This window comes from Microtus pennsylvanicus, chromosome 3 (assembly GCF_037038515.1).
Source record: "Microtus pennsylvanicus isolate mMicPen1 chromosome 3, mMicPen1.hap1, whole genome shotgun sequence".
NCBI lineage: Eukaryota > Metazoa > Chordata > Mammalia > Rodentia > Cricetidae > Microtus > Microtus pennsylvanicus.
The window spans coordinates 109,086,835-109,113,115 of NC_134581.1; the positions used below are offsets into that span (position 1 = coordinate 109,086,835).

A 26,281-nucleotide genomic window follows, 5' to 3' on the forward strand; every position below is an offset into this window, starting at 1 on the left:
TTAAATTGTATCCTTTATGATAAAATTACCTGTGGGCGCAGAGCAACTGATATGCATGTAATGTAGTCACACCTACTACCAACCCATCTCAGAGTATCGAGTGTCAAGAGCAGGTTTGCTAAAATCAGGAGAGCCTGAAGCTGGAGACAAGTAAAACAAATGCATCTTCTGCAGGAACTATGTCCCACTGGTCCAGGCCTCTACAGCCCTTGACAAAGGACATGCTGAGGTTGAATGTTGCATAAGCCACGGAATTATGCAATTGGAGGCAATTCTAGCACTGGTCAAGAAAAGGTTAGAGTGTTTTTAAATGCCACTGTAGATCAGCAGCAGAATGTCTGCCTTCTAACCCTGGTTTCCATTAATTGTGACTGTTGCATTTAGCAATGCCAGTGGATCCTCTGGAATTATAGAAATGCAGCTTTTCCTAATTCTCTTTAAGAATGGAGTCATGAAGACAAAGACAGCCTGATTGTCATCCCAGCGAGTGACATGAAGTACAATCATTACAGTGCTTTCTATGTTTTCCTTTCCTTTCATCTCTGTGCAATGACCCAGCCTCAAAATCCTATTTTCTAAGTTCAAGCAAGCAATGTAATAGCCTCTGGCCTCTTTCTCCTTTATCATTGCTTCACTGAAACAAACTGTACCCAGGCACGTGAAGCTCTGCGTCTCATCTCAGGCCTGAGAAGATTTCTCTTTGTTGCAGGGGAGATAGGAGTGGGCACTGACCTGAACAGTGCGGTCCCCGGTCTAAAAGGTAGAATTCAGAGATGCAGTGCCCCCACGCCAATAAGCCTTCAGGTCCTCTTAGAACACGTTAGCGCTTTCAAGTCAGTTGGGTAAGATGCAAAGGCAATTGGGCAGTATAGCAAAGTCTAAAAAGAATGATAATAATAAATGATCTAGTGAGTCTCTTTTTAATTTAAAAATATTTATTTTACATAAAAAAGGTTTATTTTATTTTGAGATTATCATATAATTACAGCATTTCTACCTTCCTTTTCCTCCCTTAAACTCCCACATACCCTTCCCTGCTCTCCTTCAAATATATGGTGTTTTTGCAGTAATTTTTATTGCATGCATGTATATATGTATGTGCATATGCATACATATTCCTAAATATAAACTGTTCTGTCTTTTTCATGTTACTTTTGTATGTTTTCAGCACTCACTGTTTGGCATAAGAAGTTCCATTTAATAGATGATAAAGATAGGTGATAATAGATAAACAGATGTCAGACAATATATACAATTGACAGACTGATGAATATGTAGATGATAACTGTACAATAGGCATGAGATAAGACATTTATTTGATAGTAGTTAGAATTAGAGTAGAAGACAGTAAGAAAGATAGATGGTAGATGACAAATAAGATGGGTTAGAACGGCGGAGAGTAGACAGATGGCAGAATACAGAACGATGGTAGATGGGGTAGGAGGAAGAACCGTGGTTGGAATGTAAAAGAGGGAAGAAAGAAAATAAAGATGGCAGTTAGATAATAATCTCCCACCCAGAAGTCAAGCTGTGAGCACGTGGTTCTATGTTTTCAGGAAGCGAGTGAGAAACATCTTTTCTCTACCCAAAAACATCTCAGGATATGAAGAAAGCACAATCAAAAGCCAGACTCATATCACCAAAATGAAATATTCAATAAGAACAATGAGATGCAGAGTTAATAGTCCTAGAATTTTTTTATTATTTTATGTGTATGACTATTGAGCCTGCATGTATGTCTGTTACCACAGGTGTGACTGGTGCACAGGGAAGCTAAAAGAGAGCATTAGATTCCTGAGAACCAGAATGAAAATGGTTGTAAGCTGTCGTGTTGGTGCTGGGAACTGAGGCTGGATTCTCTGGAATGCAACCAGCACTCTTAACCACTGATCCAGTTTTCTAGCCCCAATACTGCTAAATATTTACATTGAAGCTTCAACGTAAAACCCTAAGAAATAACCTCAGAATGCACAGTAAATGTGCAGAAAATTGGGCTTTAAAAGTAGAGAGAAAATGGTAGGTAGACGTGAAGGGCCAAAGGATTTGGATTTATGAACACCAGTAGCTTCAGAGAAGATAGAATATTTACAGCAACGATATCCCCAAAAAAGGTTGACAAAAATCTCATACACTCAACAACAGCAACAAAAAACAGTATTTCTTGTCAGATATTAATAAAGCTGTTTGCCAGTTATGTTCTAAATAAAAACTAATATTTTAACATGAGAAAATAGAAAAGATCAAAATAAACATTAAAGACCAAGAAAATATCGTGGATTTCAAGTAGCAAACACTCTAAAGTATTTGACAGCAGGGGACAGAAAGCCTTCAGCCAGGGAGCTGAAGCCAGGAAAGAGCTGAGAGAGGCCCCTCTGAAGAGGCTTACAACCACTCTCTGCCAAGGGAAACTGCCCTGCATGCAGCTTACATGTACCCAAAGTAAGATTTAAATACAACTGGCTTCAATGCCATGGTCTACCGAGAGCTTGTAACTACATGGAAATTTTCTTTTATTTATGCAATTCTGTTGGAAACAAAAATAGTAGAAACTCTTTGAAAACTGATGGGGCATTTTTATATCAGAAGATTTAATTTTTGCCCTAACTTTGAAGCCCACAATCTTATTTCTGAGATCTGTTCTAGGAAATGAAGATGGCACAACAAAAGCACTGGCTGTGAGTGAGCCACAGGGAAACTTCAATCAGAAGCAAAAGTCCCCCAGCGTTCAGAGCACTTCCCACACAAGCAAAGCAACTGGCATTTAGATCCCAGAAACAAGCAGGTGCCAGATGGGCACGGCAATGGCCTGTAACCACCTCAGAAAGCCAGAGATAGGATCTGCAGACAAAGCAGGCAAGAGACTAGCAAGATCACTGAAATCAAGGTCTGAGTGACAGAGCCTGCCTTAATGAATAAGTGGAGAAGCAATACAGCCTGGTGCCCAGTCAACCTGGGGCTTACACACACACACACACACACACACACACACACACACACACACACACACAAGAAAAGATAATAAATTAATTAAATAGAGTCAAAATGACAGTAGTAAATTACTCAAATGTTTCATAATAAGATGGTGGTTATGTCATACACATCACATATGATATATCTTTAAATGGGAACATGTATGTACAACAATATCATGGAAGGAATGTAGGACATGAAATGGCAGGTATAGACATACACGCATAAACATAGGAAGAAAACACAGAATTCTGTGAGGTAATGAAACAGTGGGCTGTACATGATGCTGATACTAAGTATCTTTTTAGATTATTTTTTTGTCCTGATAAACAAAAATCCAGGTCTATCATTGTGCCTTGCTCCTATTTAGCGCTCTACATATTCATCTCTCCTGATGTTATTAACTTTATTATAACAATTTCACATGTAGAACTCAAACTATGTGAGTGTATGGAATCCATATCTGATGGCAGAAATAAAATGCGTAGGCGCTCAGCCTCATGGCAAGTGTGTGCCTTGCTGGTACTTTGCAGCCCCAACCCAACTCAAAAATCACTGAAGAAATAGTATATTTAATACCAGAATTTTGTTCTCTCCTACATCTTAAAAGTAAAAAATTACAAGTTCACTATTAATTACAACTCTTTGATCTTTCAATGATTTATTATATATGTATTAAAATGAATTTTTACATTTCTCTCTGGGCTGGAGCTCAGGTGAATAGAATTTTTCTCTTCATCTGTTTCTCAATACACACATTGTTATTTTATTTGAGATATTTAAATTTATAGTGGTTTCTCAGAAAATTAATGAACATCCAATCTTCAAAAATCAAAATGTGTAATTTTGCAGAAACCTGCAATTTGCTTAATTTAATCAATTAGCTATATCAAAATATACTTAATTATATTTTAAAAATGTAACTGGTTAAAAGACATTGATGCAGAAGTCAGGAAATCAGATGCATCACCGGAAAAGAAAAAGGAGTGTTCGTTCAGCCAGTAACTTGTCAATCAACTTCTTAGTTTGAAAATAGCCTTTTCTTCTGTTCAAAATAGCCTCAGAGTCCAAGCAAGACAAGCTGGGCTTTGGAATCAGGGATAATGGGGCCAGCAGCTTGTGAAAGGCAGAACAAGGGCTTCCTATTTTGGAAAACTACTTTTCAAATTTCACTCATGTGACTGTATGCTTCTCCAATTCTTGGGGGAGACTGGCGGGAAAGATTTATCATTTTACTAGCCCTCTTTTCTATATAAGTTAGAGGTCTCTACAAATGTGTCAGTTGGGGCTCACTTGTGAAGAACTGATAACTGTCCGTTAAGGGAGGTGTAGTGTATGGCGGCAGTTAGCAAAAGTGAAGCAGCTGTTGCAGGGGATTGTTAAAGAATAACTCTCAAGATCAGACTCTAGGAACACAAAAGACAAGGCTGATGGTTTTAAAAGCAGGGAGCCATCAAGGACAGAAGCTAATGCCCTTGTGACTAGGGAGCCACCGAGATTACTGCAGGGTGCAGAGAGAAAGGCGTACTTAGCTCAAGGACCTTGTGATTAACGTCAGGCACAGGATCCCACCTAGTCTGCTCTGATTTGAACTAGCAAAATATGAGAAGCAACGAACCTAATTCTTGAACCCCACCAAGCCAGGGACTAGGCAACAAAACGTGCGTTCATGCTGCTGGAGGGAGGAAGGACAGAAAATGCCTCCATGTCTTTGTTTCCCAGAAAACAAGCTGAAGTGGTAAGGCTCCTGCTTGCATGTGGCTTCATACACATGCCCCTGCTTTACATGTGGCTTCATACACATGCCCCTGCCTTACATGTGGCTTCATACACATGCCCCTGCTTTACATGTGGCTTCATATACATGCCCCTGCCTCCCAGCCAAACAAAAATCCTGGCCAGAGCCAAAATTCACAGAGCGCTTGAGACATACAAAGGTCAATTCTCCAAGAGCAAAGTAGAGCCCAACAATCGAGGATGGACACCGAGAACACTTGAGCTCCACCTGCTTACTCTGCGTCTATACAGACCCATCTAGCAAGTCACCAAAAGCCTCAACGTCACAAGGATGGTGTATGATGTCCTAGGGCAAACGTCACTTTTCACAACAAAACTGCAGTTTGCCTCTGAAGTTTGAATATGAAATTTTGCTCACAGTCTCAGTGTGTGATCACTCTGCTTCCAGCATTGTTTAGGAAGTTTGTGAGACCGTTGGGAGGTGGAGCCGCACTGGAGGAAACAGGTCATTGAGGGAAGGGTCTTGAGGTTTTATAGCTCTGCCTTACTTCCTTCTTCTCCCTACTTACTACATGAGACAATGGGACTAGATGCTGGCACACCTGCCCTGCCATACTGGACCATACCCTGTTGAACGCTAAGTTTCTAAACCTAGACAAACCCTCTTCTACTTAAGTTTCTTCTCATCAGGTACTTTGACCACAACAGGAAGAGAAATAACTATTGCATTCTGTCTCCAAAGAGGAAAACCAGAGGACCCCTCATTAGCCAACTTCAGCATGAAGAGATTGTTCTACCTCTAATAAATAGACAGACTACTGGATTAGACATGAGGAGAAGGCAACACCAGTTCATATTTAGAAATATGTTCAAAACAATACAAGGCCAGCAGGGATGGACTAAGGTGACGGCTACATAGTCAAAGTGCTTGCCACAAAAGCAAGAAGACCAGAGCTTGGAACCCCAGTGACAGGGTGAATGTTGGGTGAACGCAGTGGCCACTAGTAACTCCAGTTTCCCAAGGCAGATACAGCGAATTCCCAAAGTCAGCTGGCTAGCAAGACAATCTTGGTGAACACCTCAAGATTTGATTGAGAAACTTTGCCTCAAATAATAAAGTGAAGAAGGATCCAGGAAGATTCCTGAAACTAACCTTAGGCCTCCACACATATGCAAACACACATGCACATAGGTATACATGCCATACACATGCACACAAAAAGAAGACAAGGAGAAGAAAAAGTTGCAGTGGTATTTTGTAACTGTCTTCTTCCCCTTGTTGTGCTTGTTCCCTTAGCCAGCATCTAGGCTGCCTCAGGTCCCCAAGGCATCATGGTGATTCGCAGGCTCCCTATTGAGATTAAGAGCTTTAGTGGGTTCCTATGTCACAGCCATCTGAGACATACTGGAGGAAATCCGAAGATTCCAGACTCACTCCTCATTGTCCACCTTTTAGACCAACAAGCTTAGATAAGAGAGAATCTGGAAAATGCTATTTGGCTTCAGCCCCACAGCAGACATAGCAGAGGGGAAAGGGGAGGAACAGGGAAAGGGGAGGAGCATGTCAGGCAACCCCAATCCCAGGGAAAGTTTAAAATTAATTTATCTTGTGATAATGTATTGACAGATTGGTTACTGGAAAGATATGGAGCCAGAAGATTCTGCAGAAACAGTGAGAACCAGAGGGAATGAGTCATTCGTCATGTTGACAGGATTGGAAGGAGACACCCTCTATCACCTCTCAGTCAGGGCTTACAATGGAGCAGGATATGGGCCACCCAGCGGGGAAGTGAGTGCCACCACCAAGAGACACCGTAAGTGACCTGAGCTTTTGTGTGAACATCTTTGCAGGCTTCTGCAAGCCACATGATCAGAGGCACACGGGGTGCATAACAAGCGGAGTCGAAAGGGAGTCTTGCTTCAGTGCTCCGATCTGAATTCCAAAACCAGCTCAAAAAAATTTTTGCATTCACAGTTTGTAAAGGTTATCATCCTGTGAAACAAGGCTAAGCGATTTTGACGCAGAAGGGAGATAAAAGGATTCCAGTTCAAAAGCTCAGTGGAGTAGCTATTAAAATGACACTCCTGGAGCAAAGCCCTCCTCATCCAACTCCAGCTGGGGGAAGCCTTTGGCACCAGCCACCGACCAGACACAGCACAGAAATTTTCAGGACTGAAATGAAGAAGTGCTTTTGGGGCTTGTCAGTTCACTTCCCTTTTTGTCTTGCAGCCCCAAGCGAGCCTCCTGGCAACCTCAGGTGGGAGCAACAGGGGTCCCAGGTTTCCCTAGACTGGGAGCCAGTCAGACCTTTAGCCAATGAGTCTGAAGTCATGGGCTATAAGGTTAGTATCTATTTATTCTTTGAACATAAACACATCTCGAAAACTGTTGTTACTGCAAGGGTGGCTCATGAATGGGGCATCAAGAATCCTCTGATAACCATTTCTGTTTTCTTGATGGTCTTTTATTCTTCACAGATGAGGTTTTTGAAGCTTGAATAGATGTATGTATTACAGATTGGGCCTCCTTCCCTCTTACCCCCAGCCTCCATTCGCTTACCCATCCTTTTCTCATGTATCCTCTCTATCCCCCTAAACCAGTTCTTCTCAACATTTCTAGTGCCGAGACCCTTTAAACATGGTTTCTCATGCTGTGACCTCCAACCATACAATTATTTCATTGCTACTTCATAACTGTAATTTTGCTTTTGTTATGAATCATGATGTAAGCATCTGGTATGCAGGATATCTAATGTGTGACCTCTGTGAAATGGTTATTTAACTCCCACAGGAATCGAGACCCACTGATTGAAGACCACTGCCCTAGATTATGTTACTTCTAGTTTATTCTCATGTATACATGTATCGTTTTATATTTCTCAATAGAGGAATCTGTTTGGGTGGAAGCATCACCCCATCTCCTGACATTCATATACTCAAAGAGTCTGGAATGTTTCAGTAAAAGTTCCATCCCAAGCTCCTCCCCTGGGAGTTGCTACAGTCCAGACTCCACCTCCGAGAATGCCCATCAAACAATAACACCCCCCCCAAGGATGCTCAAGACCACTCCCATAGGGTATTTAAACTGCCTCCCAGAGAACATACATGTGGTTTTTCCCATCTTCCTTCCCCTGGCTCCTTTCTGGGGGGCTGGAAAGCCATCCTGGAGTGTTTGTATCCATTAAACCTGGGCTTTTTCTAATTTGGTTTGATTTGGATTATTGCATCAGTGGAGAGGTTTATGGGGTCCAAAACCTTTTCAGAATCTGTGAACCACAGTGGGATTACAGCTATAGTAGTTATCCTTCTGCAATTGACTTAACTTGCTTAACACAATTCTTTCCGATGGAATCCATTTTCCTGCAAATGACATAAAGAAAAGAAAATTCCTTTCTGTATACTTTCCTCATCCATTCTTTTGCAGTTGAACACCTAGGCTGGGTTCATAATTTATCTATCATGAATAGTATTGTAGTCACCAGCCCTATGCAATTCCCTCTGAGATACCTCAGCCTAGAAACACCTTTTCATTAATTACTCAGGGCCGTATAGCTGTGCTATGTGGAGGATCTTTGATCGTACTGGGTCTGTTTCTTAGACGGAGTGCATTCTGGTGGTGTGTAAAGCAGCGGTCAAACTCAACTCCAAATCTGCAAGGCATAGCAAAGAAATGATTAGAAAAAGCATTAATTCCCTGAATTCAGATAAAAACAATTCATGGGAAAATAGCCTGTAGCACTCGGTGCCAGATGGATGATCCTGGCTGTGTCTTTCCAACAAACTTCGTTGGCAGATGACAAAAGCCTGGACTTCTAAGACTAAATAGGGTAATTTTCTGTTAAACAAAAATAAAACAAAAAAGGAATAAAATGCTGGGTCAGCAAATTAAATAGGAAAGAGTCCATGGAGAGAAAGACATGCTACAAAAGGCACATTCCACAGGCCTCTTGTCCCGGTTTATAGGAGATCCAGGAGTGGGAACCTCTACTCACCCTGAGAAGCAACTTTGTTTAAAAATATATATGATGTACCTCAATATCTAACTTTTGGACCATATCATCAGATTTTAATATCAAACTCTGTACAGAATTACGAGTTGAATATTATTTATAATAGGTCTGAAAGTGTTTTTTAATGATGGTGTTTAAACTGAAAACCATGATAGTATAAGCTTCCTATCAGAAATGATAAAATATTTTGTGCATGAAATAGCAAAAATCTGAAACTTAACAACAGATACAGTTACTAATGCAATATCCATCTATATATATGCATGGACGACTGTATATAGCAGTAAATACTACAGTGTTTCTTCACTGAAATTAATACTGATCACAGTCTTACACTGAAGCATACACACATACACAGATCTGACGCAATTCTTCAGAAACATATAATTGCATCTTTAATGGGTAGATGGGTCATTTTCTGGGTCATTTCATAAGCTCCCTCATTTCCACATCCCTCCCCAACAGATTGTATCCTTTGAACTCATCCTTCAGGGCAGATATGTTCTTCAACAGTAAGAGAAACAATATTTTCAGAATGGTGACAGACCATTCAGAAACAAACCCAACAGCATAAAAACGTAGACAAATAGCCTTATGAACTAGAAAGGCAATATACAATTCTTTTAAAAAAAAAAAAAAAAAGTAATGAAATCATGTGACCACCAGGAAGGTTGGTGGCTTAGGTGCCTCTCCAGTGAGCCTAAGTTCCAAATGACTAAAGAAACCATGGTAGGTGGGGTCCACAGCTCAAAACAATTCTGAATCAGTGGCTGTAACACAATACCAGACTTAAAGAAGAAAGTGCATTCGGAATTACATTTCTGCTGTACAGAAGAGGCCAAATCAGGAACTTGAAACATCATATCCACAATTAAGACCAGAGAAAGATAAATGTATAGTCCCTTGCTGGCTTTCTCTCTGGTACATTCCTTTCTACTATACTTCTATTTTTTTTTATTAAAAAATTTTCGCCTCCTCCCCGCCTCCCTTTTCCCTCCGCCTCCCCCCACTCCCCACGCCTACTCCCCTCCCCCTCCCTCTCCAGTCCTAAGAGCAGTCAGGGTTCCCTGCCCTGTGGGCAGTCCAAGGTCCTGCCCCCTCCATCCAGGTCTAGGAAGGTGAGCATCCAAACAGGCTAGGCTCCCACAAAGCCAGTACATACAGTAGGATCAAAACCCAGTGCCATTGTCCTTGGTTTCTCAGCAGCCCTCATTGTCCACCATATTCAGAGAGTCCGGTTTTATTCCATGCTTTTTCAGTCCCAATCCTGCTGGCCTTGGTGAGCTCCCAATAGATCAGCCCCACTGTCTCAGTGGGTGGGTGCACCCCTCGCAGTCCTGACTTCCTTGCTCATGTTCTCCCTCCTTCTTTTCCTCATTTGGACCTTGGGAGCTCAGTTCATTGCTCCAATGTGGGTCTCTGTCTCTATCTCCATCCATTGCCAGATGAAGGTTCTATGGTGATATGCAAGATATACATTAGTACGGCTATAGGATCAGGACATTTCAGGCTCTCTCTCCTCAGCTGCCCAAGGACCTAGTTGGGGACATTTCTCTGGACCCCTGGGAACCCCTGTAGAGTCAAGGCTTTTGCCAACCCTAAAATGGCTCCCTTAATTAAGATGTATACTTCCCTGATCCCATATCCATCCTTCCATTATCCCAACCATCCCATTCCCCCAAGATCTCCCCATCCTCCCCTTCTCACTTGTCTCTCCCCATCTCCCCTTTTTCCCATCCCACCCCACCCCCCAGTTCCCATTTTTTGCCCAGCAATCTTGTCTACTTCCAATATCCAGGAGGATAACTATATGTTTTTCTTTGGGATAACCTTCTTATTTAGCTTCTCTAGGAACCCTTGCCTAAGGAATAGTGCAGCCCATAAATGGTTGGATCCTTTGACATCAACTATCAATCCCCACATCAACATATCCACAGGCCAACTCAATCTTGACAATTCCTTATTGAGACTCTCTTCCCAGGTGATTCTGATTGTGTCAAATTAGCAATGAAATTAACCAGCATCCCAGTGACACTGAACTCTTTGTTATCACTTCAATCCACTGTTTCTGCAATTGCTCCATACTCTATATCTGGTTTCCCAACAATGGGCAAGAACACTCATCTTCAACACCCTTAGGAGAGCTGAATAAATTCATTCAATTCATTCGAAATATTTTCAATCCAGCCAGAAGTATCTCATGCAATTATTCATCTATGGGTCTTACAAAACAACATGTGTTTTTCAGCATGACTTTCTGATGTGTTGTGATATGACAGACAGAGATCATTGGCTTCTAAATCAGACAGACTTCAGTTCAAATCCTACTTGTATAATTTTGAATATTTCTTAACCTCCCTGGGTTCGATTTTTTATTCAGTCAAAACTGGTAAAAATGGAATTAGTCTTGGCACACTACCTACCTCTCCGTACTCACAGAAGATCTATAGAATAGAACACAGCAGACATTTCTTTTTCCATTTTAAGAATTAGATAATTTGCACAAAATAATTCTATGTTTATGCAGCATATATTGAAAAATTGATGCTATTATTTTTCTATTGAGGAGATTACCCGACTAGGTGAGAAGCATTAAATATGTTAAGAAAGAAAATGGACAATTCCTGTTTCCTCATGTGAAGACCACACACATCTCTTTGGAATAACTTCTTGCTGGGTAGAGCCTCCAACATAGCTCATCTTAGTCGTATAAACACACAAAAGTAGGTCTACATTGCAAGATGTTATTTTCGTTTTCATTTTCTTGAAGGAGTCCCACACCCTTATCCCTGAGACAGAAGAGCTGCATAAATGAAGCTACCAATGACATACAGAGCCAGCCCTTCTCACCCACCCGTTTGCTACTATTATTAGAACCTCTGCTAGTGGGATAGTGCTTAGGATAACTGTGGACGCAAAGGATCCCTTGATAAGAAGGCTTCACTGTGTTCAGTGGTCTTAGTGCAGGGTTCTCCTGACACAGGCACCATGAAACAGGAATGTAGCTAGAAACCACAGCTGAGAATATAAACAAAGAGACGTAACCCAGAGAACACATACTTGGAATATGGCTCTGAGGAGTAATGCAGTCTAGGCAACAGTCTTCAGGCAGTGGTTAGACATCTATCCGTGTCATTGTAGGGAAGACATGCACACTTAACTGTCACTCAGGTGGGGTGGGGAGCATCACTTCCTAGGTTATTCCAACTGGATTCCAGAAATCCTGCTGCCAGGTCAAGAGTGACACCAGTGTCTTGGCACACTACCTACCTCTCTGTACTCACAGAAGATCTACAGAATAGAATAGAACACAGCAGACATTTCTTTTTCCATGTGGTCATCTTGGCCATTCTTATCTAGTAAAGCAGAAGCTGTTCCTGGTGTTCTTGGAAAATTTAAAACAGAGGTGCCTTGTTATTCAGGAAAGTTGAGTGGGGGTATACTTTTGCTTGTACAAAGTCCTCCTCCTCCCTAGAGAAGGTGCCCACTCAGAGAAGACACAGATTGTCAGAAAGAATTCAAGACAAGAGCCTCGGGCTGCAAACCAGGAGGCAAATGTTTACAGTGTCCAACCTACACCTAAAAAAAATCTTCTTTTCTAGATTAAAATTCCCTTTCCTGTGTTTCCTCTCTCTATGTTCCCATCCTATTCAAGGTAGGAAGAGTAGATATTAATTAGGTAAATGGTTACTGATTATCAAATGGTCCTTTAACGTACCTAGAGATTCTCCTTTGCTTATGACAATTTAGTGGTCAGCTAAGACCTTCTACCACCTGGGAGTTATGTGCACCAATGATGTGGGAGTGTCATATATCAATCTGTTGATTTCATTGGTTAAGCAATAAAGAAACTGCTAGGCCCATTTGATAGGCCCACCCTTAGGTGGGTGGAGTAAACAGAACAGAATGCTGGGAGAAAGAAGCTGAGTCAGTGAGTCGCCATGATTCTCACACTCCAGACAGAAGCAGGTTAAGATCATTCCTGGTAAGCCAGCTCGTGGGCTACAGCAGATTATTAGAAATGGGCTATTCCAGGTGCAAGAGTTAGCTTAGAAGAGGCTAGATAGAAATGGCCCAAGCGGTGTTTAAAAGAATACAGTTTCCGTGTAATTATTTAGGGTAAAGCTAGCCGTGGGGGCGGCCGGGTGCCGGGGACGCAGCCCACTGCTCCTTATTACAACACACCAAGAGTTATTTCACATCTGATGCAACGTGAACACTCACACCCACACTTCTCCATTTCTTCAGGAGTTTATGAGTCAATGAACATGACACTCTATGGCTTTGATTTCCTACATTTTTATAGTTTTTCTTTAATTCTATATCCATTCCAATTCAAAACCTCTACCTCTTGCCTATTTGACAGTGTAGAGCCTCATAGAATGGTATACTTACTCAGGAAAAGTACACAGTGTCATTATGCCATATACATTTGATTATAATCAATGTTGTTTAGAACAAAGTCTCTTTTTGAAAACATAAAATAGAAATAACTCAAGTATTATATAGATGGAGACTTCTGTAGAAACGTTGGGGATATGGGTCTGGTACTTAGTTTCCTATTGTAATAAAATCATGATCAGAGCATCTTTCTAAGGAAAGTGTTCCCTTCAGCTTACACAGGCATATCATAGTCTATTATTGAAGAGAGCCAGGACAGGGACTCAGAGAAGGAGCGAGGAGGCAGGAAGTGAGTCAGACCCATCCACAGAAATAAGCAGCTTTCTGGTTTGTCCCTCAAGGCCTGCTCAGTTTCCCTTTTCATACAGCCAAGGACAACCTGCCTAGAGGTGGAACTGCCCAGAACAGGATAAATCCCCCTGTATCAACCAACAATCAAGGAAATGTCCCATTAACGTGCTTATGGTTCACTCTGATGTAGTCACCCTCTCAAGTGAGGTTCTCTCCTCAGCTATAGCCTATATCAAGTTGACAAAAAGCAACTGGTACAGCATGTGAGGAAGGAGGGAGTGCCCACAAGTGTCAGCAAGAAGTGACTTCTAAAGTTCTGTTACTTACACCACAGCCAGTTTTACTTTTACTTACAAACTTGCCTTTCAAAAGTTTCTGGAAGTTTCTCTTTGCTTTTGAAACAGTCTTGTTAAGCATCCTACGTTGACCTTGTTTCCTCCACCTAGTCCAACTCCTAATACTCATAACCCCCCAGCTACTGGGATACAGGCATGCATGGCTGCGCTCAGCTACTCATCTACCTGCCGTGTGTCTTGCTTCACCTACCTTCTTATCCCTCGGGCGTCACAGTGCTTAACAAATACTAATGTCCCATCAACTTTTCACAAGGTACAAAGCTGAGAAATGGCCTTCCCCTTCACGGGATGCCAACTTCTCAGGGGCATCTGAAAGCATCATCAACACATTTTCATTGTTTTTTTTTTGCATACTGATCTAATACTGATCTAATGTGTGCTTAGAAAACAGCCATTTCCTTTTAAGAATAGCAGTACCGTGCTGGCAAAATGGTGCAGCAGCAAAGGGGCTTATGGCCAAGACTATCAACCTCAGTTCTACCCGTGGGACCCACGTACTGGAAGGAAAGAACCAACTTCTCAGGTTGACATCTGACCTCCACACGTGTACCATATGTGCCTGCAAGTACACACACACACACACACACACACACGTGTAGACAAGAAATAAATGAAATGCAATCAGTTTTTAGAATAGTAACAATACCAATTAAAATTTTATTAGAATCATTTATTTGGATAATCTAATACTCTTGTTTGTTTCTTAATAAGAATTTGAAACTGATCCTGACATTACAGTAGGCAATATGTTTTATGAATAAAGATAGCTGTCAGTGTAACTGCCAATCTAGAAATGCCAAGATTGTTGAAGAACTCCCAAGCCTCCTCAGTGTCAGTAACTAGTTTTGCCATGTCTTTATAATTCTTTAGTCTTTTTACATTTTTTATTAATTTTTACAGAACTAAGAAATATACAGGTATTTATTAATAGATAAAACTTACAAATCAGGATTATCTGCTTGAACGATGGATAAAGATAAGATCCAAACAAACTGAACCAGCAAAACCAGGGTCCAGGGGGGAAAGGCAGAGAGGAAGAGGGCTGGATGCTCTCCCACATGCAGTTGAATAGTCTATGAGGCCACGCCCCAGTAGGCAGGTAGTTGTTAGCTATACATCTTCCTCCAGCAATTGAGCTCCCTGCCTCTTTCCTCCCCTTCAACTCCTCCCATGGGTCCACATGCTCCCAATTACTAAGTAGATCTTGTCTTTTTCTACTTCCCATGCAGATTAGATCCTATGTCTGTTTCTCTTAGGGTCCTCATTTTTGTCTAGGTTTTGGGGATTGTGATTTTTAGGCTGGTTTTCTTTGCTTTATGTTTTAAAAGCACTAATGAGTGAGTACATGTGATATTTGTCTTTCTGGGTCTGGGTTACCTCACTCAAAATCTTTTCTAGCTCCATCTATTTGCCTGAAATTTTCATGATGTCATTTTTTCTGCTGTGTAGTACTCCATTGTGTTTTTCTAGACTTTTAAGGCAAAATTGGGGATATGATAAAGAATGTTCTGTAGAAATACGTCCCAGAGACCTTACTGGTTCTATGTTGGACTCTGGAGAGTTAAGAAATGTAAGTAAAATATAATGAGTGTCTTGAAACTATATGTGTACACTTGTATTTTGGCATTATTTTATTTTTGTATTTTGCTTTTTTTCTTTCAATAGTAATAGTGGGTCCTAATTCCTACAGATAAGTGTAGTCCTCATTCAGTGTTATAAATTAACTTCTCCTTTTGACAGACAGAGACCATTACAGAAAGCCACACCATTCAAATAGCAGGGATATGGAGCACAGTCTATAACTCCTGTATTTCCTTTTAAGGCTCAGTAATCATTGTGGAATAGGAGTGGAGAGATTGTCAGAGGCACGAGGAACCGGGAATTTGTTGTGAGATTGTGTCTCCTGGGAATGTGCCAGGAGATACAATTTTTTATTCATTTTTCTAAATCAGATCTTCCAGCTGGGCCAAGATGCTCCAAAGTGCTGAAGATTAACCACTGGTTTAGTTGATTTTTTATTTAGCAGATGTCTTTGCTGGTGTGTATTACTTCTTCGTATGCACCAATAAAAGCCACACTTAATCTCAGACTCTTTCTGAAGCTATTAGCTGATTTTTAATGAATTTTTGCTGTTTCTACCTTTTGTTCCTAAATCTCACCCTGACCCACAAGTTTCCTCCATCTCTATACTTTATAGCAATGTGAGTTATGCATTGTTGGTTACATTTTTCACTGTCTTAAAAGTTGTAATATACTGAACCATATTAACCATGTCTTCGGAAATAGTCACTGCTCTGCCGTTCCTTACCAAGCTACATACATCTCCATTCTCATAAATTTGATTCTAATCACTACATGCAGATGATAGGATTGTAATTCATAACTATGTTACAGTCAAAATCAGAATAATGAATTGTGATAAATTTGTGATTTTTGAGCCTAAATAAACCCCTGTAGCCATCTCCCAGAATTCACCAACTCTAAGCAATTATTCTGGGCATTGCTGCTCTCCCACTAGAGCATACCTCACCCTTGGTTGTACTGCCTATTTATCTCTGTCATTAGATTGTGTCAAGAAGCTAAGCACCTATGGTGTCTCTGATGGATATGACCCAAGCATGGTGCTGGGTCAGATAAGGACATAGAAATGTGAGCATAATTTTGAATGTCTATTCAAGCTATGCCATCTTTTTCCAGAAAGAATTTAAGTACGTAGAACTGTAGAGTACTACATACTCAAACAGACAGTTTCCTACAGACCCAGAAACAAATTGAGATCTGAGAATGGATGGAATGTGTGTAACATAAAAGCAAAGAAAAATCACGTCACTTAATGCGGCATCATACTACCTTGGAACTGGCTGTGGTGGCATATGCATTAATTCCAGCACCTAGAGGAGGAGGCAGGCAGAACTCTGTGAGTTCAAGATCATCCAGTTTACATAGTGAGTCCCGGGCTAACAAAGGCTAAATAGTGAGACCCTGACTCAAAAAACCAAATCAATCATAAAATGCTGTTTGAGATCTGAGAGATGATTCAGTCAGTAAAGTGCCACACAATGTGGGGACCTCAGTTAGATTCTGAGAACCCACAAGCAGCCCATCTGAATATGTGAGCCTGTGGTCCTGGTGAAATTCTGTGTCTCAAAAACATGGTGGACGGCTCTTGAGAAATAATAGCCCCAGGCTGGCCTCTGGGCTCTGCACTCACATACACACAAACCTGCACTCCTCCCACCCACGATTCTGCTTTTCTGGGATTTACATTGCTGCATGCAAGTTAGTTCACACCCAAGACATGTTTTCTATGTGAACACTGTGGTGCGTGTGTGTGTGTGTGTGTGTGTGTGTGTGTGTGTGTGCGTGTGGTGTGTGTGTGTGCGTGTGCGTGTGCGTGTGGTGTGTGTGTGTGCGTGTGGTGTGTGTGTGTGTGTGTGTGTGTGTGTCTGTGTGTGCACGTGAGTGATTTATCTTGCTTCAAGCACATGAAATTAGAACACAATTCCACTGGCAGGCAAAAATGGTAGTAATAGAAATGACTTTCTCTTACTAAGCTTGTAGGCACCAGGACATTCTTTTCATACGCTCTTGCCCCTTTAGTTCACTTAACAAAATCATGAAATAAGAGGTATTATTTTCACAAACAAAAGAGTGGATTCAGGTTAGAAAAGGTGAGTAATTTACCCATTCAGGAAGTTGTGGGCGATTGGCTTGGTTTGGTTTCAAAGAAGACTGTTTTGAACCCACATTTGCATAATGTCTGAGCCTCTGCTGGTCCCATTAGGACCAATAATTATAAAAATGAATAAAAACAATGAAAATAAATAAAAATGCACTTAACGTATCTTAGCTGCTGTTGTGTGGCTGTTATACCCCTCCAATTATACTAAACTATTATTGGAGGCAAAAGCATAAGAAAAGCATTGCATAGCAGATAGTTAGAAAGTGATCAATGTACTAATACCAGCCTCTAAGGAAATTCCTAAACTAACCAGCCACAGCCTTCTGTAATGATCTCCCTGCTTCTGCAGCCTCAGCTGTGCAGCAGCCCAGATAATGTTGTGTGCAGATTTGTGTATCTGTTCTCCACGCCGTATTTTTAATTATGCAATTATGGACACATGTCGAAAAATGTCAACTCTGCAACACACTGTCATTCAAATACAAGTTCAACAGTCTGTGAATTCTGATAAAATGGAAAATGAAGTTTTGACTCTGATGGTCATTTATTAGATGGTTTTATTTTAAATGCTTAGCAATGTTTTTCTTTATACCTTTCCATCCGAGGAGCTTCCCAGCCATCCTGTGTACTATAGTATCTCCAGGCATGCATCATGTTATAGTACACGGCACCCCCAATTGCACTAATAACTGTGTCTCTGATATCCGAGGATGTGTTGTGAACCTGGGGAACATGAGCTTGTGTTCTGTACACCACCCTTTTCAAGGATCAGGTTCCAACTTTTACTAATGACTGGCTTCCTATTTGCTTCTATAATCTTATTTCTCTTGTTCTTGTTTTCCATGTATTCTATCCATTGCATGGATACCATAGTTTCTTACTATTTAAGAGGTTTCGGATTTGTTTGGTTTTTTTTTTTCTTTTCTATTTTTATTCTTCTCTATTTTCATATCTGAAAATCTTCATCTGGTAAGTTCTGTATTTATTTTCAATTTTTTTTGAGACAGAGTTTGTCAAAGTAGCTCAGGATGGTTTTGAACTAAGGACAATCTTTCTGCAGCACTTTCAAGAACTCAGCTTACTGGTGAGAACCACCATCTCTGCTTCCAGTTTCCCTTCAAACACTTACAGCACGGCCTCTTCCACAAAGTCTTCCCTTAGTCTCCAGACAGATCACGTTCCCTTTCTACACGGCTATTGCCCCATCTACCCTTCCATCACAGTGTGTTATGACTGCAGCACATTTGCCTATGCATCAAGGCTGAGGAGCCCTGTGCCTAGCGCAGAGTGCAATATGTAGTTGGCAGTCAATAAACATTTGCAGTATTCAATTGAAAAACAAATCATTCAAGTCTCTATTATTGTTTACAGGTTTTTTATAGGCAAGAGGGTCACAGTAAAATTCAAGTTATTGAAACACAGAAACCTCAAGCTGTAGTACCTCTCCCTGAGGCTGGAGTCTACATTATTGAAGTTCGAGCATACAGTGAAGGAGGGGATGGAACAGCTAGCACCCAAATTAGAGTACCTTCATATTCAGGTAAGTCTGACACAGCAGGCTCAATCTGACGGACTTCACCAATGCAGTAGGGTCTAAATCTACTTGACATCGAAGGATACATGGCAGAATTCAGAAATATTTGAGGTGTTTCTCTTCCTTGAATTCCATACCATTCTGCAATTAGCATAAATAATACCTACAACCTAGAAAGCAGATGATGTTTACATCAGGATGTTCTTCTTATAAAATTCTTTGCCTGACCTGGGCTAAGCAGTACCTGGCCACTTGGGTTTGAAACTGTGTTTATACAGATACTAGATTTTTACATACCTGCTTTTCTGTTATCATGATTGTCCTATAAAATAAGAGGGAATTAATAGGAAGTAGTTTAAAAATGAATATTTATTGGCTTCTGAACCAGTGACACATTGTGGTTGTCATTTTTATTATTAGCACTTAATAGTTGATTGCATGTATTATTTATTGGGTAGAAATTCCCAGCTTCCAAGAATATGCCTCATGATATCACAGAAGACTCTGCATGTGGCTTACCTTATTAATATACTCCTCATATAGAGCCAGACCAGAGGCACTGTTTGTGGCTCTATTTTGACGTTATAAAATGAGATTGATAGTAACTATAGCTGAGCAAAGGACAACACTGAATCTTAAGGAAAAGCTTTTGACACAGCACTTGATTAATCCTCATTTGTAAATGAAAGCTTCCATAACTACAGAGTATGACTGACAAGGGCCTCGCATCCAGCTCAGCATCAGTTTCTCCCTTTGAAAGGCTGTACTGAAGATTTGTTGTTTTAAAAGAAATTAAGGTTGAATATATTTTTTATTTATTTTTTTTTTCGAGACAGGGTTTCTCTGTGGCTTTGGAGCCTGTCCTGGAACTAGCTCTGTAGACCAGGCTGGTCTCGAACTCACAGAGATCCGCCTGCCTCTGCCTCCCGAGTGCTGGGATTAAAGGCGTGCGCCACCATCACTTGGCAAGGTTGAATATAAACAAAATGCATTTTGTGTGTGCATGAAATTACTAGACCAAGAATAAAAATGTTGCACTTAAAAAAAATAAAATGCCTTATATTTAAAAGGAAAATCTAATGCCTTATGTTTAAGGGAAAGAGCACATCAGGTCTTCAGTAATCATCTCAAATCACCTCAAATCACTGAGGGAAAATACAGATTGAGAGATGATAGGCAGAGAGATAGATGATTGATAGATGATAGCTAGATAGATGATAGATAGCATCATAAGTAAAATAAGTAACAAGTAGTTGTGCAAAAATGATTTAAAAATCCGCTAATCTGAATATATATATATATATATTCAAAAGTTACTTTAAAATGAAAAAAAAGCCAAGTGTGATGGTGCACACCTTTAGTCCTAGCACTCAGGAGACAGAGGCAGTCAGATCCCTGAGTTCAAAGCCCGACTGGTCTAGAGTCCAGAAGAGCCAGGCCTGCACGGAGAAACTTTATCTCAAAAAATTAAAACAAAACAGAAAACCATAAAATAAAAGATATTCATAAAATGAGGGGGGAATCGCTCTTTATTGTATAACTAGATGAAAAGGTCTAAGAATTAACATACTTTGAAATCATACAAAAACTTTTCTTCAAAATTAAAAGATTAAAAAAGCCTCCTTTTCTGTATTGGTAAGCTTCTCTTAACATTACAAGTATTTGCTGACCTTCATCCTGTTCCTGATATCCTGATATTACAAAAGATGTTTTCCATTTAGGTCCTCCAACTAAGTGTGTGTGTGTGTGTGTGTGTGTGTGTGTGTGTCTGTGTGTCTGTGTGTCTGTGTGTCTGTGTGTGTACACAAACACATCTGTGTGTGCTTCTATGTGTCTATGCGTGTCTATGTGTATATTTATGTGTATGTGTATATGTGGTATGTGCACGTGTGTGTGCACATGTTGAAGACCAAGGTTGATGTCGAGTGTCTTCCTCTATTGCTCTCTGTGTCAATCAGAGTTCTATATCTGTGAAGAGACACAATGACCAAAACTACTCTTATAAAAGAAAGCCCTTAATTGGGACTTGCTTACAGGTTGAAAAGTTTAGTTCATTATCACCATGTCAGGGAGCATGGTGGTACACAGGCAGACATGTTGCTAGAGAAGTTGAGAGTTCTATATCCAAATCCACAGGCATCAGGAAGAGAGAGAGACAAGTGTAGGCTTGGGCCCTTGAAATATCAAAGCCAACCTCCAGTGACACACTTCCCAATAAGAGCATACCTATTCCAACAAGGTGCCACCTCCTAGTCACTTCAAAAGTCCCACACCCTGGTGACCAGACATTCAAATCTATGAGCCTATGGGGGGCCTTCTTATTCAAACCACCACACACCACACTCTCCAACTTTTCTATGTATTGTTTGAGAATTTCATACATATATATGAAATACATATGTATATTGAAGTTTTTATCACATCAAGCTCCTACCCCCCCCCCTTTTCTAACTTTAGGTGCTCTTTTTTTTAAACCCACTGAGTCTACAGGGACTGCGTCTCTGAAGAAATTAGACTCTCCCTCAGTCAATAAAGATCATTGCAGAAGACTGGGAAGATAGATTGGAATGGGCAAACTGTGGATAACTATTGATAAACAATGCATTCCAGACATGACAGCATCATTTCTCACATGAACTCCACCTTTCTTTGAAGAGAGGGTTTCTCACTTTACCTAGAGTTTGCTCTATTGGCCAGATTGGTTCATCACTGCTTCCCACAGAGTTCCACAGCATCCACCTCTATAGCCACACAGGATTAAAATCACAGATGAATCCCGCCATAAGTGTGCTTTCATACGTGTGCTAGAGATCCGAACTTAGTACCTCATGCTTGTGTTCCAAGATATTCACCCTCTGGGTCATTCCCCATCCACCGCAGCATCTTTTGAGTCAAGAATTTCATTATGCCAAGTCTGAGAAGTTCCTTTTCACTCAAATACAGATTCTGTTGAGTCATTTGAACAGTTTGGAAATATTTATACAGATTTGGTTTTCACAATTATATTTTAATTAACTTGTAATATCTATGAAATAATAATTTTTATGTTGTAGTTAATAGCATTTGGGCAATTACCAGTTTCTAAATTTCAATAAAGTGAAATCTCATAGTTATATCTAACTTAGCCCCATAAAACCTAACTGAGGCTTGGTTTCATTCTTATATTGTCAAAAACAAATGCTTGAGAAGTTGAAATGGCTTATTCAAGTAAAACAGCTGGACAGCTTCACAGATGAGGTAGATCTTATCCCCCAGTACTGCTGCTTTGTGTTTGGGTTTCTCTCTTGTTTATTTAGCTGTGTTAAGATAACTTATCTAATTAGTGGGTTTGATTTAGAACGTGAAAGGAAGACTTTACTCAGCATCTTTAAAGACGACTATACAGGATCATCAATACTTTTAACACAGCTATTTCCAAACTAATTAAAGATGTGTGGGCATTCTTTAGTTATTCCACATGTGCATGCTACTCCATCGAGGTCTCTCATCTAAATTACTTTCCTTGTCCTAACTCAGATGTGGCCATGAACTTTACAATCAATACATTTTTCACAACAGGAAATTACTCAAAATGTTCCAAAATTTTAATCATCTTTACTATTGCATTGGTAACAAACACTGACAAAAAAATAAAGACTTTCCTTCTGTGTGGGTGTGGATGCGTGGATGTTTGCACATGTGCTTTATCAGTAAAGTTATTCTTTTGCACTGAAGTGTGTTGGGAATAAATTAAAGTTCGCTATCTCTAACAGCAACAAAAATGCTCTGTTTTGTCATTGCGCTCATCGGACTAGCAAAGCTAACTTGTAAGAAGATGTTAAGATTTAGGTAATTGTTTGAATTCTTATTCTTATGTTTATACCCAGAGTCAGTCACTGTGATAATTTTTATCAACTAAATATATTATCGAGTCACATGGAAAGATAGTGTTAATGAAGACTTGTTGTCCTGTAAGTATGTCTGTGGGGGACTGTCATGGTTGATGATTGGTGTGGTAAGATTCAGCCTATTGGGTGCAGCAGCATATCCTAGACGGAGATCCTGGACTCTGTAGGAGAGGCATGATGTGACAAGTAGGCACACTGCACTTATGTGGCTCTTAACTGTGAATGTGGTATGGTAGCTATATCAGGTTGCTGCCACCTTGACTTCTCTGCAACAGTGACCTGTAGTCTAGACATGTAAGCCAAAATAAATAAAACCATTTCTTCCCTAAATTGCCTTTTGTCAGAGTGATTTTATCACAGCAACAAGAACGGAAACTAAGTCACTGTTTTGAGACACAATCCAGGAGAGCATCTGGACCTACAAATCGCCAGCTCAGTATCTAAACCACATTCATCGTCTTTTGTTTTCTTTATTCTTTCATTTTTAGGTTATAATATAATTACATTTCTCCCTTACCTTTATTCCCTCCAGACCTTCCCTTATACCCCTCCTTGTTCTCCTTCAAATTCATGGACTCTTTTTTTTTCACTAATTGTTAAGCAATACTTTTTCTCATCTGCAACAGGAGGACCACATAAGAATCATACAAGGATCAACAAAGATAGTATAGGTTAAGACTTTTTACCATGCTTGACATACAAGGAGTAGTTATGTCAACTACTCTGATATTTCCGTATTCTTCTTGCTTGAAGAACCATTCCTAAAGTTACTGTCTTAAAATGGTTCTTAGTTTATGAGCATATGGTGCTTTTAAACCACTTTAGACCAATCAACTAAGACCACGTAGTTCAATCCATTAAATTGCATATGATGATTTGATTTCATAAAAGAACTTCCCCTAAATATAAGAATGCTAGATATGTTTGCCTTTTTGCCAACTTTGAAATGAGAATCTAAACAATCAAACACATGAATATAAAAAATTATTAAATTTTGTTATTTATGGAATATTATAAATTCTTGTCTCATCACACTTTTCCTAATTATTTTTGTTTCAGTTATTGAACTGTTGATTCTCTACAACAATAATTTCATTCCCATACTTTGACCTTAAAATACTTCCTACCTGTGCACCCCTAGTAGAAATCACCCATTCTCATTGTTAGATTTGTTTGTTAGAAATGGTTCAGCTTTTCGACACATTTTGCAGACCTCCTTTTGGGGGCAGAGACTTCAGACAATGCCTTATTTTGTAGCAGAACAAAGCCTGGGACAGAAGACCAACCTAAGAATGTTTCTTAGAAACTGGCTTCATTGGAGGCTTCTCTTTTGTTCACAGGTGGGAAAATCACGAGCGCTCAGTCAACCCTGCACTCTCTCTCCAAGTGGTCCTCAGTAACACTGTTCTTGGCTTTGATGCTTCCTTCCAGTTCCTGGTGAAAGCTGCTCATGGAGTTTGCTTTTCTTTGCTTTAGCTTGAGAAAGCAGCAGTGGACAGAGCACAGAGAGAGCGGAGACCCAGGATCCTGAGAAATGCTTTGAACGTATGGGACTACAGACAGTGCACTCTCGGGAGCTGGGGGGAGAATTTGAGTTACCCGTCAGGTTTCTCTTTGAATTTTGTAAATGGAGAGGACAGTTCTTGGTCCAATAAAAATATGCAGATTGTATGTAATGAAATTTTGTAAGCAAAGGTAATTTCTGTCAGATGTATTCTTAATTTTTTTAATATGTTGGAATTTGACTTTCTATTTGGGGACTGAATGCCATCCATCGGTTACAGAGGTGGCCTTTATCAGCCTACAAAAAAGCAAATGCAAACCCAAGAAGGTAACATGTTCTCAAGACTCTGAGTCTGGTGTTTTCCAAACTTCCCATCAGATCACTGCTTCGACACCAAGCCAGCAGGAAATATGAAAAATTGCTTCAGTTATTGGGGTCCTTGATAGGGAAAATTCATAAAAGAATTCTCAAAAACTATGGTATGACTGGATAGCAAAATAGCAACATTTATCAATAGGTGATTCTACATGTGCCCAGAGAGTAAGATACTAAGGTAGAAATTTACGTTAGAGAAAGTTAAATAGAAAGTGAGTCCAAATTGATTTCTTGTTTCCCATTGAGTGACATGTGACCTAATAGCAAATACAGTCCATGTTTAATGCCAAAATAGAGTTTAACATCACAGAAATAGTGCCTGCTGAGAACTGCAATTGCAAACGCCACAGGTGCAAACATAAAAGGGAGAAGAACATGTGGCAGAGATGTCCCTCTTCTCCACCCACTGTCAACATGGAGATGGAATTGAGTCCAAGGCTTTATTCTTATTGCAAATGATTTTAAAGACAGTTGGTGGAAAAAGTAATGAAGCAAATGATTCAAACAAAAATATCTAAGCTTTTAGATACTGCTATATATCATATGCCACTTAAAAATGCTTCCCAACTACTGTGTAATTAAGAGGTTCTACTAGGTTCAATGATATTCTAAAAGCTGAGTTGTGGAAACATGGCATTGCCACAGGGCTTCAGCTAGTCTAGCCAAAGTCTGCATTGCTGGATTCCATGCCTTCAGAGACAATCCCATTAACTAATTTAAGGATTCAGATTCAACCTAAGAGATAGTTCACAGAAAAGCTAAGTGAGACACTCTTACTTCATGATTGATAGGACAAAGAGTGCAATGATGCACAAGGGTGGGTATCATATCTGTGAAGATTCCAGAAAGAATACTTATAGTAACCTCACTTTCCAGGAAAACCCTGAGATGCTGGCTATTTGAGCAATGCTCATATGAGGATGAAAGTTAGACTCTATTGCTCTGACTTAACATCATCTAAGTAACTTTTGTATGCATCATGAATAACAAAAAAAGAAAGGAAGGAAGGAAAGAAGGAAGAGAAAGAAAGAAAGAAAGAAAGAAAGAAAGAAAGAAAGAAAGAGAAAGAGAAATGAAGGAAGGAAGAGAGAGAGGGAGGGAGGGAGGAAGGGAGGGAGGAAGGGAGAGAGAGAGAGAGAGAGAAAGAAAGAAGAAAGAAAAAAGAAAGGGAGAGAAAGAGGGGAAGGAAGGAAGGAAGGAGGGAGGGAAGGAAGAAAGAGAGAGAGAGAGAGAGAGAGAGAGAGAGAGAGAAAGAAAGAAAGAAAGAAAGAAAGAAAGAAAGAAAGAAAGAAAGAAAGAAAGAAAGAAAAGACCGTGCTTAACTCAGTGACACTTGGGGTGTCTAGCCTGAAAATCTTCAACGAGTTTTCAGATTGCAGTGTGACTGTATGCCAGTTATTCATATTTTCTTTGGATAAAAGTGTATCCCAGACAGCTCTAAATAAAGGAAAGACAATGTGAAAGAGTGTTTTAGTCAATAGACTGTTACAGTAAATACTAAGACAGTGACTCTTCAAGCCTATGAATAATAAAA

General features: G+C 40.1%; 1 protein-coding gene across 2 annotated transcripts in view; it reads left to right on the forward strand.

Annotated features, from left to right (window-relative positions):
- Positions 1–24,542, forward strand: part of Cntn5 (contactin 5) — a 1,171,096-nt gene extending 1,146,554 nt beyond the window's left edge. The window contains exons 22-25 of one of the 2 annotated variants that reach the window (XM_075966832.1): positions 6,335–6,521; positions 6,938–7,050; positions 18,819–18,987; positions 24,209–24,542. In XM_075966832.1, the coding sequence (XP_075822947.1) occupies positions 6,335–6,521; positions 6,938–7,050; positions 18,819–18,987; positions 24,209–24,309 (570 nt within the window). In that variant the 3' untranslated portion in view covers positions 24,310–24,542. The remainder of the gene's footprint in view (positions 1–6,334; positions 6,522–6,937; positions 7,051–18,818; positions 18,988–24,208) is intronic. The other variant, XM_075966833.1, reaches the window with a different exon arrangement.
- The last annotated feature ends 1,739 nt before the right edge of the window (positions 24,543–26,281 follow it).